Below are 13,498 nucleotides of genomic sequence, written 5' to 3' on the forward strand. Positions count from 1 at the left end.
TATCCACTTAATTAGCTCATTTAAAATTCAATGCCTGCTACAGGTCTCAAAAAAGTTGGCACGGGGGCAACAAATGGCTAAAAAAGCAAGCAGTTTTGAAAAGATTCAGCTGGGAGAACATCTAGTGATTAATTAAGTTAATTGATATCAGGTCTGTAACATGATTAGCTATAAAAGCTTTGTCTTAGAGAAGCAGAGTCTCTCAGAAGTAAAGATGGGCAGAGGCTCTCCAATCTGTGAAAGACTGCGTAAAAAAATTGTGGAAAACTTTAAAAACAATGTTCCTCAACGTCAAATTGCAAAGGCTTTGCAAATCTCATCATCTACAGTGCATAACATCATCAAAAGATTCAGAGAAACTGGAGAAATCTCTGTGCGTAAGGGACAAGGCCGGAGACCTTTATTGGATGCCCGTGGTCTTCGGGCTCTCAGACGACACTGCATCACTCATCGGCATGATTGTGTCAATGACATTACTAAATGGGCCCAGGAATACTTTCAGAAACCACTGTCGGTAAACACAATCCGCGGTGCCATCAGCAGATGCCAACTAAAGCTCTATCATGCAAAAAGGAAGCCATATGTGAACATGGTCCAGAAGCGCCATCGTGTCCTGTGGGCCAAGGCTCATTTAAAATGGACTATTTCAAAGTGGAATAGTGTTTTATGGTCAGACGAGTCCAAATTTGACATTCTTGTTGGAAATCACGGACGCCGTGTCCTCCGGGCTAAAGAGGAGGGAGACCTTCCAGCATGTTATCAGCGTTCAGTTCAAAAGCCAGCATCTCTGATGGTATGGGGGTGCATAAGTGCATACGGTATGGGCAGCTTGCATGTTTTGGAAGGCTCTGTGAATGCTGAAAGGTATATAAAGGTTTTAGAGCAACATATGCTTCCCTCCAAACAACGTCTATTTCAGGGAAGGCCTTGTTTATTTCAGCAGGACAATGCAAAACCACATACTGCAGCTATAACAACAGCATGGCTTCGTTGTAGAAGAGTCCGGGTGCTAACCTGGCCTGCCTGCAGTCCAGATCTTTCACCTATAGAGAACATTTGGCGCATCATTAAACGAAAAATACGTCAAAGACGACCACGAACTCTTCAGCAGCTGGAAATCTATATAAGGCAAGAATGGGACCAAATTCCAACAGCAAAACTCCAGCAACTCATAGCCTCAATGCCCAGACGTCTTCAAACTGTTTTGAAAAGAAAAGGAGATGCTACACCATGGTAAACATGCCCCGTCCCAACTATTTTGAGACCTGTAGCAGAAATCAAAATTGAAATGAGCTCATTTTGTGCATAAAATTGTAAACTTTCTCAGTTTAAACATTTGCTATGTTATCTATGTTCTATTGTGAATAAAATATTGGCTCATGTGATTTTAAAGTCTTTTAGTTTTCATTTTATTAAAATTTAAAAAACGTCCCAACTTTTCCGGAATTCGGGTTGTAATCCAAAGCGACTTACAAATGAGGACAGTGGAAGCAATCAAAAACAACAAAAAGAGCAATGATTATATAAGTGCTATAACAAGTCTCAGTTAGGTTAACACAGTACACATAGCATGGGCCATCAAAGACGGGCTTTATAAGCTGCGCTGACGAACACAGAGGTGAGACATGGCTCCAGAAGACTTGACTAATATTTCTCTGTGTTTCCCTCCAGACAGCAGCGTGTGACCGCCAGCCCTCACCAGACACAGACTTCACGGACCCACACAGCACTGCGCACCGAGAGAGAGAGAAGGAGAGAAGGCCGAGCACTGAGCACCGGAAACACCTCACGTTGACTATTTTCCCTTCACGGTTGTCAATAAAATCCACCCTTCGGGGAACTCACCTTGATCCTTGTGTCGTGTACTTCTTCACCCCGTCACAATATATATGTATATATATATCGAGCGCCAACCTCCCGCTCTCTCTCGTGAGGCCAATATGGAAGTGACTAAAACTGCAATTCATCGACTGGCCGCTTGAGGCTGGCTGCAAAAGGGAGTCAGTCCCATAGACTCCCCATGTTAAAATGCCCAACATTACAGCAGGAAAAAACATGTTTACAGCCTGGTTCAAAAAATGATTTTGGTCTAAATAGCTAATTTTGCCCTTCATGACAACTGTGAGGGGGGTGAATTTATTTATAACTCATCCATTTAAATTATATTAAGACTTAAAGTTCTACTTGATTCTTGGGTGTTAATGGTGACTTGACCTGACTCTGGACGTTCATCCAGACAGGGACCTGACTGGACTCTCAAAAGTTGACGGGGACCTGACTCGACTCTGGAAAGTCAACATGGATATGACTGGACTCTGGAAGGTTGACGGGGACCTGATTCGACTCTTGAAGGTAGACGGGGACCTGACTCGACTCTGGAAATGAAAGATCAACGGGGACCTGACTCGACTCAGGAAGGTCGACAGGGGACGTGACTTGACTCTGGAAGGTCGACGGGGACCTGACTCGACTCTGGAAGGTCGACGGGGACATGACTGGACTCTGGAAAGTGGACGGAGACTTGACTCGACTCTGGAAGGTTGACGGGGACTTGACTGGACTCTGGAAGGTCGACTGGGACCTGACTCGACTCTGGAAATGGAAAGTCAACAGAGACTTGACTGGACTCTGAAAAGTCGACGGGGACCTGACTGGACTCTGGAAAGTCGACGGGGACCTGACTCAACTCTGGAAAGTCAATAGGGACCTGACTCAACTCTGGAAATGAAAGATCAACGTGGACCTGACTCGACTCTGGAAATGAAAGATCAACGGGGACCTGACTCGACTCTGGAAGGTCGCCGGGGACCTGACTCAACTCTGGAAATGGAAAGTCAATGGGGACCTGACTTGACTCTGGAAATGGAAAGTCAATGGGGACCTGACTCGAATCTGGAAATGGAAAGTCAACGGGACCTGACTCGACTCTGGAGGGGTGATGGGACTTGACTTTGACTCTGGAGGTTCAACGGGGACCTGACTCAACTCTGGAAGGTCGACGGGGACCTGACTCGACTCTGGAAGGTCAACGGGGACCTGACTCGACTCTGGAGGGTTGACGGGACTTGACTTGACTCTGGAGGTTCGACGGGGACCTGACTCGACTCAGGGAGGTTGACGGGGACATGACTCGACTCTGGAAGGTCGACGGGGACCTGACTCGACTTTGGAAGGTTGACAGGGACCTGACTCGACTCTGGAAAGTGGACGGAGACTTGACTCGACTCTGGAAAGTGGACGGAGACTTGACTCGACTCTGGAAGGTCGACAGGGACTTGACTGGACTCTGGAAGGTCGACTGGGATCTGACTCGACTTTGGAAATGGAAAGTCAACAGAGACTTGACTGGTCTCTGAAAAGTCGACGGGGACCTGACTGGACTCTGGAAAGTCAATAGGAACCTGACTCAACTCTGGAAATGAAAGATCAACGGGGACCTGACTCGACTCTGGAAGGTCGATGGGGACCTGACTCGACTCTGGAAATGAAAGATCAACAGGGACCTGACTCGACTCTGGAAGGTCGCCGGGGACCTGACTCAACTCTGGAAATGGAAAGTCAATGGGGACCTGACTTGACTCTGGAAATGGAAAGTCAACGGGGACCTGACTCAAATCTGGAAATGGAAAGTCAACGGGGACCTGACTCAACTCTGGAAAGTCAAAGGGGACCTGTATGAACTTTTGAAGGTCGACTGGGACCTGACTCGACTCTGGAAGGTCGACGGGGAACTGACTCGACTCTGGAAGGTCAATGGGGACCTGACTTGACTTTGGAAGGCCAACTGGGACCTGACTCGACTCTGGAAATGGAAAGTCAACACGGACCTGACTCAACTCTGGAAGGTCGACGGGGACCTGACTCGACTTTGGAAATGGAAAGTCGACAGGGACCTGACTCGACTCTGGAAGGTCGAGGGGGAACTGCCTCGACTCTGGAAGGTTGACAGGGACCTGTATGAACTTTGGAAGGTCGACTGGGACCTGACTCGACTCTGGAAGGTCGACGGGGAACTGACTCGACTCTGGAAGGTCGATGGGGACCTGACTCGACTTTGGAAGGCCAACTGGGACCTGACTCGACTCTGGAAATAGAAAGTCGACGGGGACCAGACTTGACTCTGGAAATGGAAAGTCAGTGGGGACCTGACTCGACTCTGGAAGGTCGACGGGGAACTGACTCGACTCTGGAAGGTCGATGGGGACCTGACTCGACTTTGGAAGGCCAACTGGGACCTGACTCGACTCTGGAAATGGAAAGTCAACGAGGACCTGACTCGACTCTGGAAATTAAAGATCAACGGGGACCTGACTCGACTCTGGAAGGTCGCCGGGGACCTGACTCAACTCTGGAAATGGAAGGTCAACTGGGACCTGACTCGTCTCTGGAAATGGAATATCAACGGGACCTGAATTGACTCTGAAAAGTCGATGGGGACCTGACTCGACTCTGAAAAGTCGATGGGGACCTGACTCGACTCTGGAAGGTCGACGGGGACCTGAATCATGTCTGGAAGGTCGACGGGGACGCTTAGCGTGTGTACTTAAAACTTCCCAAGCATACGTTCACAGATACCATGAGGTACTGAACCGAACGGGAAAGTCAAACTCAAATACAACCCTATAAGGCGAGGGGAGCAATTCCAGCATTACACAAGAAGGTTCTTGCAAATGCCACCTATACTTCCCGCTGGATGCTTCAGCAAGATAATCATAAGCCTCCAGTCGGGATCATCAGTAAGGTGACCAATAACCAACCTAACATCATAGGTCCAGCATAGGAGACTAATGCAGGAAGCTTCTACCTAACCTCGTTCAGATGGAGAGACGGTGGTTACAAGGGAATTAGGAGGGGGGAGATGTTAAATCCCCCAAGGGAAACGAGTAGATACTCAAGTATCACTCTAATCTGGATGAAAGCACTGTCGCCTCATCTGGATCACATATCTTATCTTGCCTACCTCCCTTTGACTCGCGTTCCTCCTACCCCTACCCACAGGCAGGGGAGAGGTGCGAGACATGACACTAGTCTTCTGTGCCAGTTTCTGATCCTCAGATCGTAAGGGGCCAGGACTCCTGGGTTTGTACGGGCTGAGACCTGGACATTCGTGGAACAAAGGATTTGAAGGCAGCTGTGCATGCCTTCACCTCCCTGAAATTCTCAACCACTGTCTTGACAGAGGTATCGAAAAGTTCAAGAGGTGCCACTGGAGCATCGAGAAAAAAGCCCCTGTGTTTCTTTCTGACATATGCCAGGTTCACCCACATATGACTCTCCATTACCACTATAGGCACCATGGACCTGCCATAGTAGAGGGAGCCTTAATAGTAGGATGGAGAACGAAATCTGTAGTGTGGCGCAACTCACCTACTTCATTGGGAGAAAGGCCCTCACCTTTGCTGCCGCAAATGCATCACTATTCCCATGAGAGGCAAACGCACTCATGCAAATGCTGTCTACACACTCGAGTAAATGGTAAAAGAATCACATCCCCCTCAGTAGTCCCACGAAATGCATCACAATGAGCACAGCAGAGTGCATCCAACTCCCTCGAGATCTGAAGGCGCTTGCTCTTCACTACACACCCACAGTATGTGAGCCATGTGCACTGCAGGTATCAGAATATCCTCCGGCGAGAAACCTGCAAACTATGGTTAATTTGTGGGTACCATGGTTTAACTACAATAACGTTGTTTTTTTTTTGTTTTTTTTTACATTTTCGCAAGGTTTGTTTTTTTATCTGCCCAAACTACCACTTAACGTATTATAAATCCATGTTTTATAACATTTGTTTGTTAAAATACATTACACAAAACTACAGTAGCTTATTTACAGATGAAACCTGAACAGGGCTGCATTTCCCAAAAACATTGTAAGCCTAAATTGATTGTAGCTCCATTGGTTTCAATAGGTCTACTGTACAATGTACTTCAGCTTACAATGCTTTGGGAAATACAGCCCAGGTCCGTAGTTTTGTCTCCCTGCTCCACCCAGGTGCTTCCACTTGAATCTCGAATCACTTAAATTGATACTCCGATAGAAACCTTTTGGTGGAGACGTGGTGTGTGCATGCAAGCCAAATTGTGTTGCAAGTAAAGAAATTATTTGTGATTTACTTGAGATATGTTTATTGAATGATGATCCGCCAAATCCTTCATTGAAAATATAATAATAAATAGAAATGAAAGATATCTGTGTAAAAATGTAAGGAGTGAAAGGAAAAAGTAGTCAGAAAAATAAATAGTGAATTAAAGTTCTAGCATGAGTGTGCTCACGCTGAAATTAAGAGAGATACAGAAATTAAGAGAGGAAGCGTGTTTAGTATATAATATGTCCTATGAACAGCAACATGAATATAACATTCAAGCTTGTTTTTTTTTTTTTACAGAAAGCATATTAGTGCCCCTGGATCAGAAAAATAATATCTCTGCTGACTCAATCTCAGCTGAAGCTTGTGTGTGTGCAGAATAAATAAATATATTGTCTCTCAAAAGAAAGTCAGCTCTGAACTGCCTTAAAGGGTTAGTTCACCCAAAAATGTTAATTATGTCATTAATGACTCACCCTTGTGTCGTTCCAAACCCGTAAGAACTCTGTTCATCTTCAGAACACAGTTTAAGATATTTTAGATTTAGTTCCGAGAGCTTTCTGTCCCTCGATTGAAAATGTATGCACGGTATACTGTCCATGTCCAGAAAGGTAATAAAAATATCATCAAAGTAGTCCATGTGACATCAGAGGATCCTTTAGAATTTTTTGAAGCATCGAAAAAACATTTTGGTCCAAAAATAACAACAACTATGTCTTTATTCAGCGTTCACTGCAGTTTAGTGATATCCGGTTCGTGAACGAATCATTCGATGTAACCGGATCTTCTTGAACCAGTTCACCAAATCAAACTGAATTGTTTGAAACGGTTCGCGTCTCCAATAAGCATTAATCCACAAATGACTTAAGCTGTTAACTTTTTTAATAAACCAATATCCTGGAGTAATTAATTTACTCAAACAGTACACTGACTGAACTGCTGTGAAGAGAGAACTGAAGATGAACAACGAGCCGAGCCAGATAACGAACGAAAGATTGACTCGTTGGAGGGAAAGAAAGCTCTCGGACTAAATCTAAAATATCTTAAACTATGTTCCTTACGGGTTTGGAACGACATGAGGGTGATCATTTTCATTTTTGGGTGAACAAACCCTTTAACGAGTCATCATATTTTCTAATCTTCTGTCTGTTACAGTATACGTCACTAGGTGACACATTTGCATAATCCCCACCTCTGCTCACGAAATAAGAACACTCTGACCTGCTTACAAACACTTCATCTAGTTAGTGTGTTTACATCACGTCAAGATGATGTTGTGTTCTTTGCTGTGAAAGCAAGTTTATTTCATTTTCATTGCCAAAAGATGATCATGAGAAGAATCAGTGGTTAACCCTCTGGGGTCCTTGGGTGTTTTGGGACCCTGGAAAAGTTTTGACATGCCCTGACATTTGTGTTTTTTCAGTATCTTAAAAACATATTAATGGCTAAAGTCTGATAGCACTGTAATCAGCAAAAACACTGGGCTACAATAATATGTAAGTAGCATGAATATACATGTTTGTACGTGTTTTTGAGTAAATAACGTTTATGTATGGTTACTGAAAAGCAAAAATTGTGAATTCACTGAAATAAGACCATAAAACACATACAAAACATTTGTTGATAAAACTTTTGTTAACTGGATATGGAAGACAGTTTTTGCTTCAAAATTATTAAACTCTGCTTATATTAAATGTTATATTGTGAGAAAATTATAGAATGACCTTAGGTGCATTTAAACCTTTGTAGGGGGCTCCAACACAATATTAGGACACTTTAAAAAAAAAACATATGACCTGCTAAATTTTTTAATAACTTTTGCTCAAATATTGCTCAGAAGTTGATCAATATTAAATATTGCTCAAATATTGCCCTGTTGATGTTGGACTGACCTTCAAAGCCTCGACCTGCTGGCATAACATCTGCAGCAGTGACTTCTGGTCCTCCACCCATTGAGGTGGTATTTTGGGGGAGAACTGCAGGAGGGAGATGGAGACTATCAGCAACAGTAAACAGCACACAGAGTTTGAGCAGAAACAGCAGAACCAAACATACCACAGATCTTTTGGATGGTGACGTGACACTCTTGGATGAGGAAGGAGTGGAGAATTTAATATGTCCTTCAGTGGGCTGACCCGGACTTGATGTCACAGGATAGTCCAGCTGATCTTCATCCACCTCACCAACAAGCTGCTGGTTGACCTCGTTCAACAAATCCATCACCTCCTCCATCGATACAGGTAACTTCACAAAAACACATACAGACACGCCAAAGATTTATGTCACAATACTATTATAACTCTTTCTGATTACAATATAAATCACCATATATACATCATAGAAATGTGATTACAAACTACAGTGAAAAAAAACGTTCTCATGACAATTTTTTAAGTAATAAATCAATCATAAAGACGTCATATCTCAATGCCTGAGCAAGGTTTTTTCTCTCAAGTTGGTTTTGGTTTTGTTTTTGAACAGCCCAGCATATTATACTAGATTATTTTTGGTGATTATGATTACTCAACATGAACACATGGGTGTCCACAAGTTCCTCAAGTCCTGGATGATTCTCTGCATGTTCAAGTGCAGGTAAAACCATGCGGTGAGTGTGATTTCACTAAGGACAACATGTTCCTGGATCAACATTCCAATCAACCAATCATAATTGAGATCTAACTTTTCAGGAAATGTCAGTTTTAGGCTTAAAATCAGAGTAAGGTGCTTCTACACCCTTGTTAATCAGCTATCATTTCCCACTGATTTTAGGAATAAATTATGGGTAAGGTTAGGTTTAGGGGTAGGGATTGGGTTAAGTCTATATTTTTGGACCATAATGTTGATCCAGGATCATCAGAAGATGTTGATCCAGGAACATGTCTTACTTGGCAAAATCACGGCGACCAGACAGAACAAGTTCTTAACTACACTCAGATGAACACTGCTGAAAGAAATAAAACATGCAGCTCAATCAGAGAGTTCAGAATCTCAGCATCTGCTCTGATGGATTCAGTGAAGGATTCATCACAATTATTCAATTCTAACCACTGAGTCTTTCTGAATGACTCATTAAAAAATCGGCTACATGAGTCATTTGTTCATGAATCAGACTACACAGCTCACCTGAGTGTTAATGAGGACCAGATAACTCAACAGAAGTGTGTTTTTTCCTCAGACTTAACACTCAGTGACAGTTCCACTAAACAGGATTTGTGCCATGGTACTGGGGATTCAGTGAGATGGAAAACAACATGACAGACATGATTTTCTAAAATTACACTCACTAACAAACATATCACCCACCCCCCCAAAATGCAGAAAAACAAGTGTATATATAAACTCACAGCCCTAATCTAGACCGTATGCAGCACTGGCTGTGGAATAGGAGTGAACAGGAGGAATACATGGCTTATGAAAAGTATTTTTGAACCCTACTGACTCTGACAGGTGTAATACTAACAGCACTAAAATCTGGACCATTTCCTGCAACAGTCACTTGTGTCACATACCTTCTCCAAATCCTCTGCATTGGCCAGATAAATCTGGGTCAAGTACTTCCTGAACTTCAGGAGGAAGTCGGTGCACCTGCCCTGAGTCTCCTTAAGCCTGTTTCCTGCCTCCTCTGACAGCCTTTGATAGATCTGGTGATCAACACGAGTCATGTCAAAGGTTGTCAGACACAGAGCTAGCTCTTTCAGACGGAGTTGAAGCTGTTACCTTCGCCAGATGCCAGTTAGACGAGAGGCTGTTGAGCTGCTCCAGCTTTGAGATTGCCTCCTCAGTGTTGCCCTCGATGTCAAGGAGTGTGGCGAAGCTTATGATGGTATCTTCCTCATAGACTCGCACCTGAGAAGGCTAACATCCAAAAGACCATTAGAGACGACATGATCACAGAAAACGTCCTGGGTTACGTATGTAAGGGAATGGACACTGCATGAACTCGCAGTGGGAACGCCCCCAGCGTAGTGCGTCTGAAGCATGAATGAAATCAGTCAATGGCAAGAGTGAGCGTCACGGAGAGTGACGTCATCAACCAGGAAACTATAAAGCACCCCAGAATCACAACCGCATCAACTTCGACTGTACTTAAGCAAGCGATCCAAGGGGATGCTGAGAGTATGGTAGGACATGCAGCATCCGTTCCCTTCGGGGAACTAGGGTTACATACGTAACCCAGGACGTTCCTCTTCAGGAACTACCGCTGCGTGAACTCGCAGTGGGAACGCCAATAAACACGTCCCCATACGAGCCAGTCCCTGTAGTGTGGTTAGGAAACACAAGCTGACGAGAGAACCTGCGCCCCAGGAGTAGAGCTAAGATCAAGACTATAAAATCTGACGAATGTGTGTGGTGAGGACCATCCTGCCGTATCACAAACATCTTGAAGATCAACCCCCGCAATAAGAGCTTTAGAAGCAGCCATACTCCTAGTAGAATGGGCCCGTACAGCCAAAGGTGACGGCTGGCCTGCTGATTCACACGCAAGTGAGATAAACAGATAAACAGCTGTTCTGATTTTCTCCACAGGGCAGCTCTATGGACAAATGCATCTAAACCCTCACTGGGCAAAGCAAATTGAGTTTCTCCTGGTCAGACGTCAAAAAAGGAGGAGGACAGAAAGCCTGCAGTACGATAGGTTTAACTACCGTAGTAAGAACCTTAGGAACATATCCTGGCCTAGGATGAAGAAAAGCCTTAGCCATGCCAGGAGCAAATTCCAGCCATGAGGGAGCCACAGAAAGTGCTTGAATATCTCCATTTCTTTTTAGAGACGAGACAGCAAGAAGAAAAATAGTCTTAAGAGTAAGAAACCTTTCTGACACTTCTTCAATGGGCTCGAAAGGAGCTAGGGACAGGCCCTCTAGAACGATGGCCAGGTCCCAGGATGGCACCCTCGTACGTACTACTGGCCTCAGCCTCAAGGTGCGACGGAGGAAGCGAGATATAAGTGGGTGTCTCCCGAGAGAACCTCCACTCGAAGGGGCGTGGTAAGCAGCTTAGGCCGCCACGTACACCTTCAGTGTGGAGTGGGATAACTTCGTGGAGAGACGGTCCTGCAGGAACTCTAGCACTGTACCAACCGGGCAGTTAACTGGGTCCTGCTGGCGCTCTCCACACCAGGAAGTGATGAGTTTCCACCTTGCGGCATAAAGCTTCCTCGTGGTGGGAGCTCTGGAATGGAGGATGATCTCAACAACCTCAGTCGAGAGACCAGATTCTATGAGCTGGGCCCCCTCAGAGGCCAAGCCCACAGCCTCCATAGTTCTGTGCGGGGGTGAAGATTCGACCCACTTGCCTGAGAGAGTAGGTCTCTCCTGACCGGTATCTCCAGGGGAGAGCCGTTGAGGAGAGACACTAGGTCTGCAAACCATACTTGGGCCGGCCAGAACGGAGCTATTAACAAAAGACTGAGCCTGTCTTGGCGAACCCTCTCCAGAACTCCCGGGAGCAGAGCAATCGGGGGAAAAGCGTACAGGCGTGACCTCGGCCATGCCTGCACCATGGCATCCAACCCCAGGGGGGCTGGATGGCTGAGAGAGAACCACAGTGGGCAGTGTGATGTCTCTCGGGAAGCAAATAGGTCTACCTCGGCATGACCGAAGTGTTCCCACAGAAGCTCCACCACCTCGGGGTGAAGTCTCCATTGCCCGGGCCTTGGCCCCTGTCTCGACAGGATGTCTGCCCCCTGATTCAGATACCCCGGGAGATAAATAGCTCTCAGCTAAATAATTTTCCCCTGGGACCAAATAAGGATCTGACATGCAAGTTTGTAAAGCGGGCGAGAACGCAGACCCCCCTGATGGTTTATATAAGAGACCACCGATGTGTTGTCTGTCCGGACAAGAACATGGTGGCCCCTCAGGTCTGGGAAGAAGTGTTTCAGAGCCTGAAACACTGCCAACATTTCTAGACAATTTATATGCCACGAGAAATGATGGTCCTGCCACAGACCCTGAGCTGGGCGACCACTCATGATCGCCCCCCAGCCCGTGAGAGAGGCATCCTTCGTTAGCGTAACGCGATGACAAGGATCTCCCAGCATGGGACCTTGAGAAAGAAACCAAGGAACTTTCCACATGATCAGGGCACGATGACACTGTCGCGAACTCAAGATTGTGCAAAACGGATTTCCCCTCGGGGAGAATCCCTTGGATCTGAGCCACCACTGTAGCGGTCTCATGTGCAAGAGGCCAAAAGGTATCACATTGGACGCTGCTGCCATGAGACCTAATAGTTTCTGAAACTGTTTCACAGTGAGTGACTGGCCTAGCTTGACCTGATGTACAGAGGTGAGAATCGAAGCAATACAAGCAGGTGACAGTCGTGCCTGCATCGTCGTCGAATCCCATACTACACCTAGAAAAGTGGTTCTCTGTTGTGGAGAAAGTACACTCTTCTTGGCATTGAGCCTCAACCCCAAACTCTTGATGTGAGCAAGAACGACATCTCGATGCCGAACTGCCTGATGTTCCGATTGAGCTAGAATTAACCAATCGTCGATATAGTTCAGAATGCGAATGCCCTGAAGTCTCAGAGGAGCTATAGCAGCAGTGCTAGACCAAACGGAAGAACCCGATACTGGTACGCTTCGCCCCCGAAAGCGAACCTCAGGAACTTCCTGTATTGAGGGAGGATCCATATGTGGAAGTAAGCATCTTTTAGATCTACCGTGACAAACCAGTCCTCGGACCTGATTTGTGAAACGATTTGTTTGAGTGTTAGCATCTTGAATTTGAGCTTCCCTACAGAGCGGTGCAAGAAACGCAGATCTAAAATTGGACGCAATCCCCCGTCTTTCTTTGGAATGATAAAGTAACGGCTGTAATAACCTGACTCCCTGCTGGGGGGAGGAACCCGTTCTATAGCTCCCTTTAGCAGCAGAGTTTTTACCTCCTGTTCCATGACCAGCGCCTGTTTGGGGCCCACCACTGTGGTTAGAACCCCTCTGAACTGAGGAGGAGGCGACATGAATTGAATGGCATAACCTCTCTCGACTGTGTGCAGGACCCACTGAGACACATTGGAAAGATTTTTCCACTCCTCCAGAAAATCTACTAAGGGAACCAGCCTCTCGAGGCTGGTCTCTGGTTGAATATTGTGAGTGACAGACACAGTGCCCTGTAACGGCAAACCGGCAGGGAACGACTGGTCTGAACACTCCAAGGCCCTCCTCGGAGGGGGCGAGCGTCCCTCGGGAAAACACTCGCCGGGCCCTTCTATGCCCTGTATTGGCAGGGTTAATAGAACGGACCCCTGAGGGCACCGGGAGAGACAGGGCACCGTCAAGTAAGGTGAACTCAAGTCTCTCTCGGTGGGGACCACCCTCAGAGCCCTGACACTTTTGGCATCAGGACCTCTTCGACGCGGCCTGCTTGGCGGCAATGACTGTCCACAGATCAGCCCTGCCCC

At 46.0% G+C, this 13,498-nt stretch overlaps 1 protein-coding gene across 1 annotated transcript in view; it reads right to left on the reverse strand.

Moving 5' to 3' along the window:
• The window catches only part of ranbp2 (RAN binding protein 2), a 213,404-nt gene that overhangs the window by 175,349 nt on the left and 24,557 nt on the right, over positions 1–13,498 (reverse strand). Inside the window, exons 7-9 of the mRNA XM_059547033.1 lie at positions 9,806–9,943; positions 9,598–9,729; positions 8,144–8,332 (exon numbers count right to left, since the gene is read on the reverse strand). Coding sequence (XP_059403016.1) covers positions 8,144–8,332; positions 9,598–9,729; positions 9,806–9,943 — 459 coding nt within the window. The remainder of the gene's footprint in view (positions 1–8,143; positions 8,333–9,597; positions 9,730–9,805; positions 9,944–13,498) is intronic.

The sequence above is a fragment of the Carassius carassius genome, unplaced genomic scaffold (genome assembly GCF_963082965.1).
Source record: "Carassius carassius unplaced genomic scaffold, fCarCar2.1 SCAFFOLD_58, whole genome shotgun sequence".
Lineage (NCBI taxonomy): Eukaryota > Metazoa > Chordata > Actinopteri > Cypriniformes > Cyprinidae > Carassius > Carassius carassius.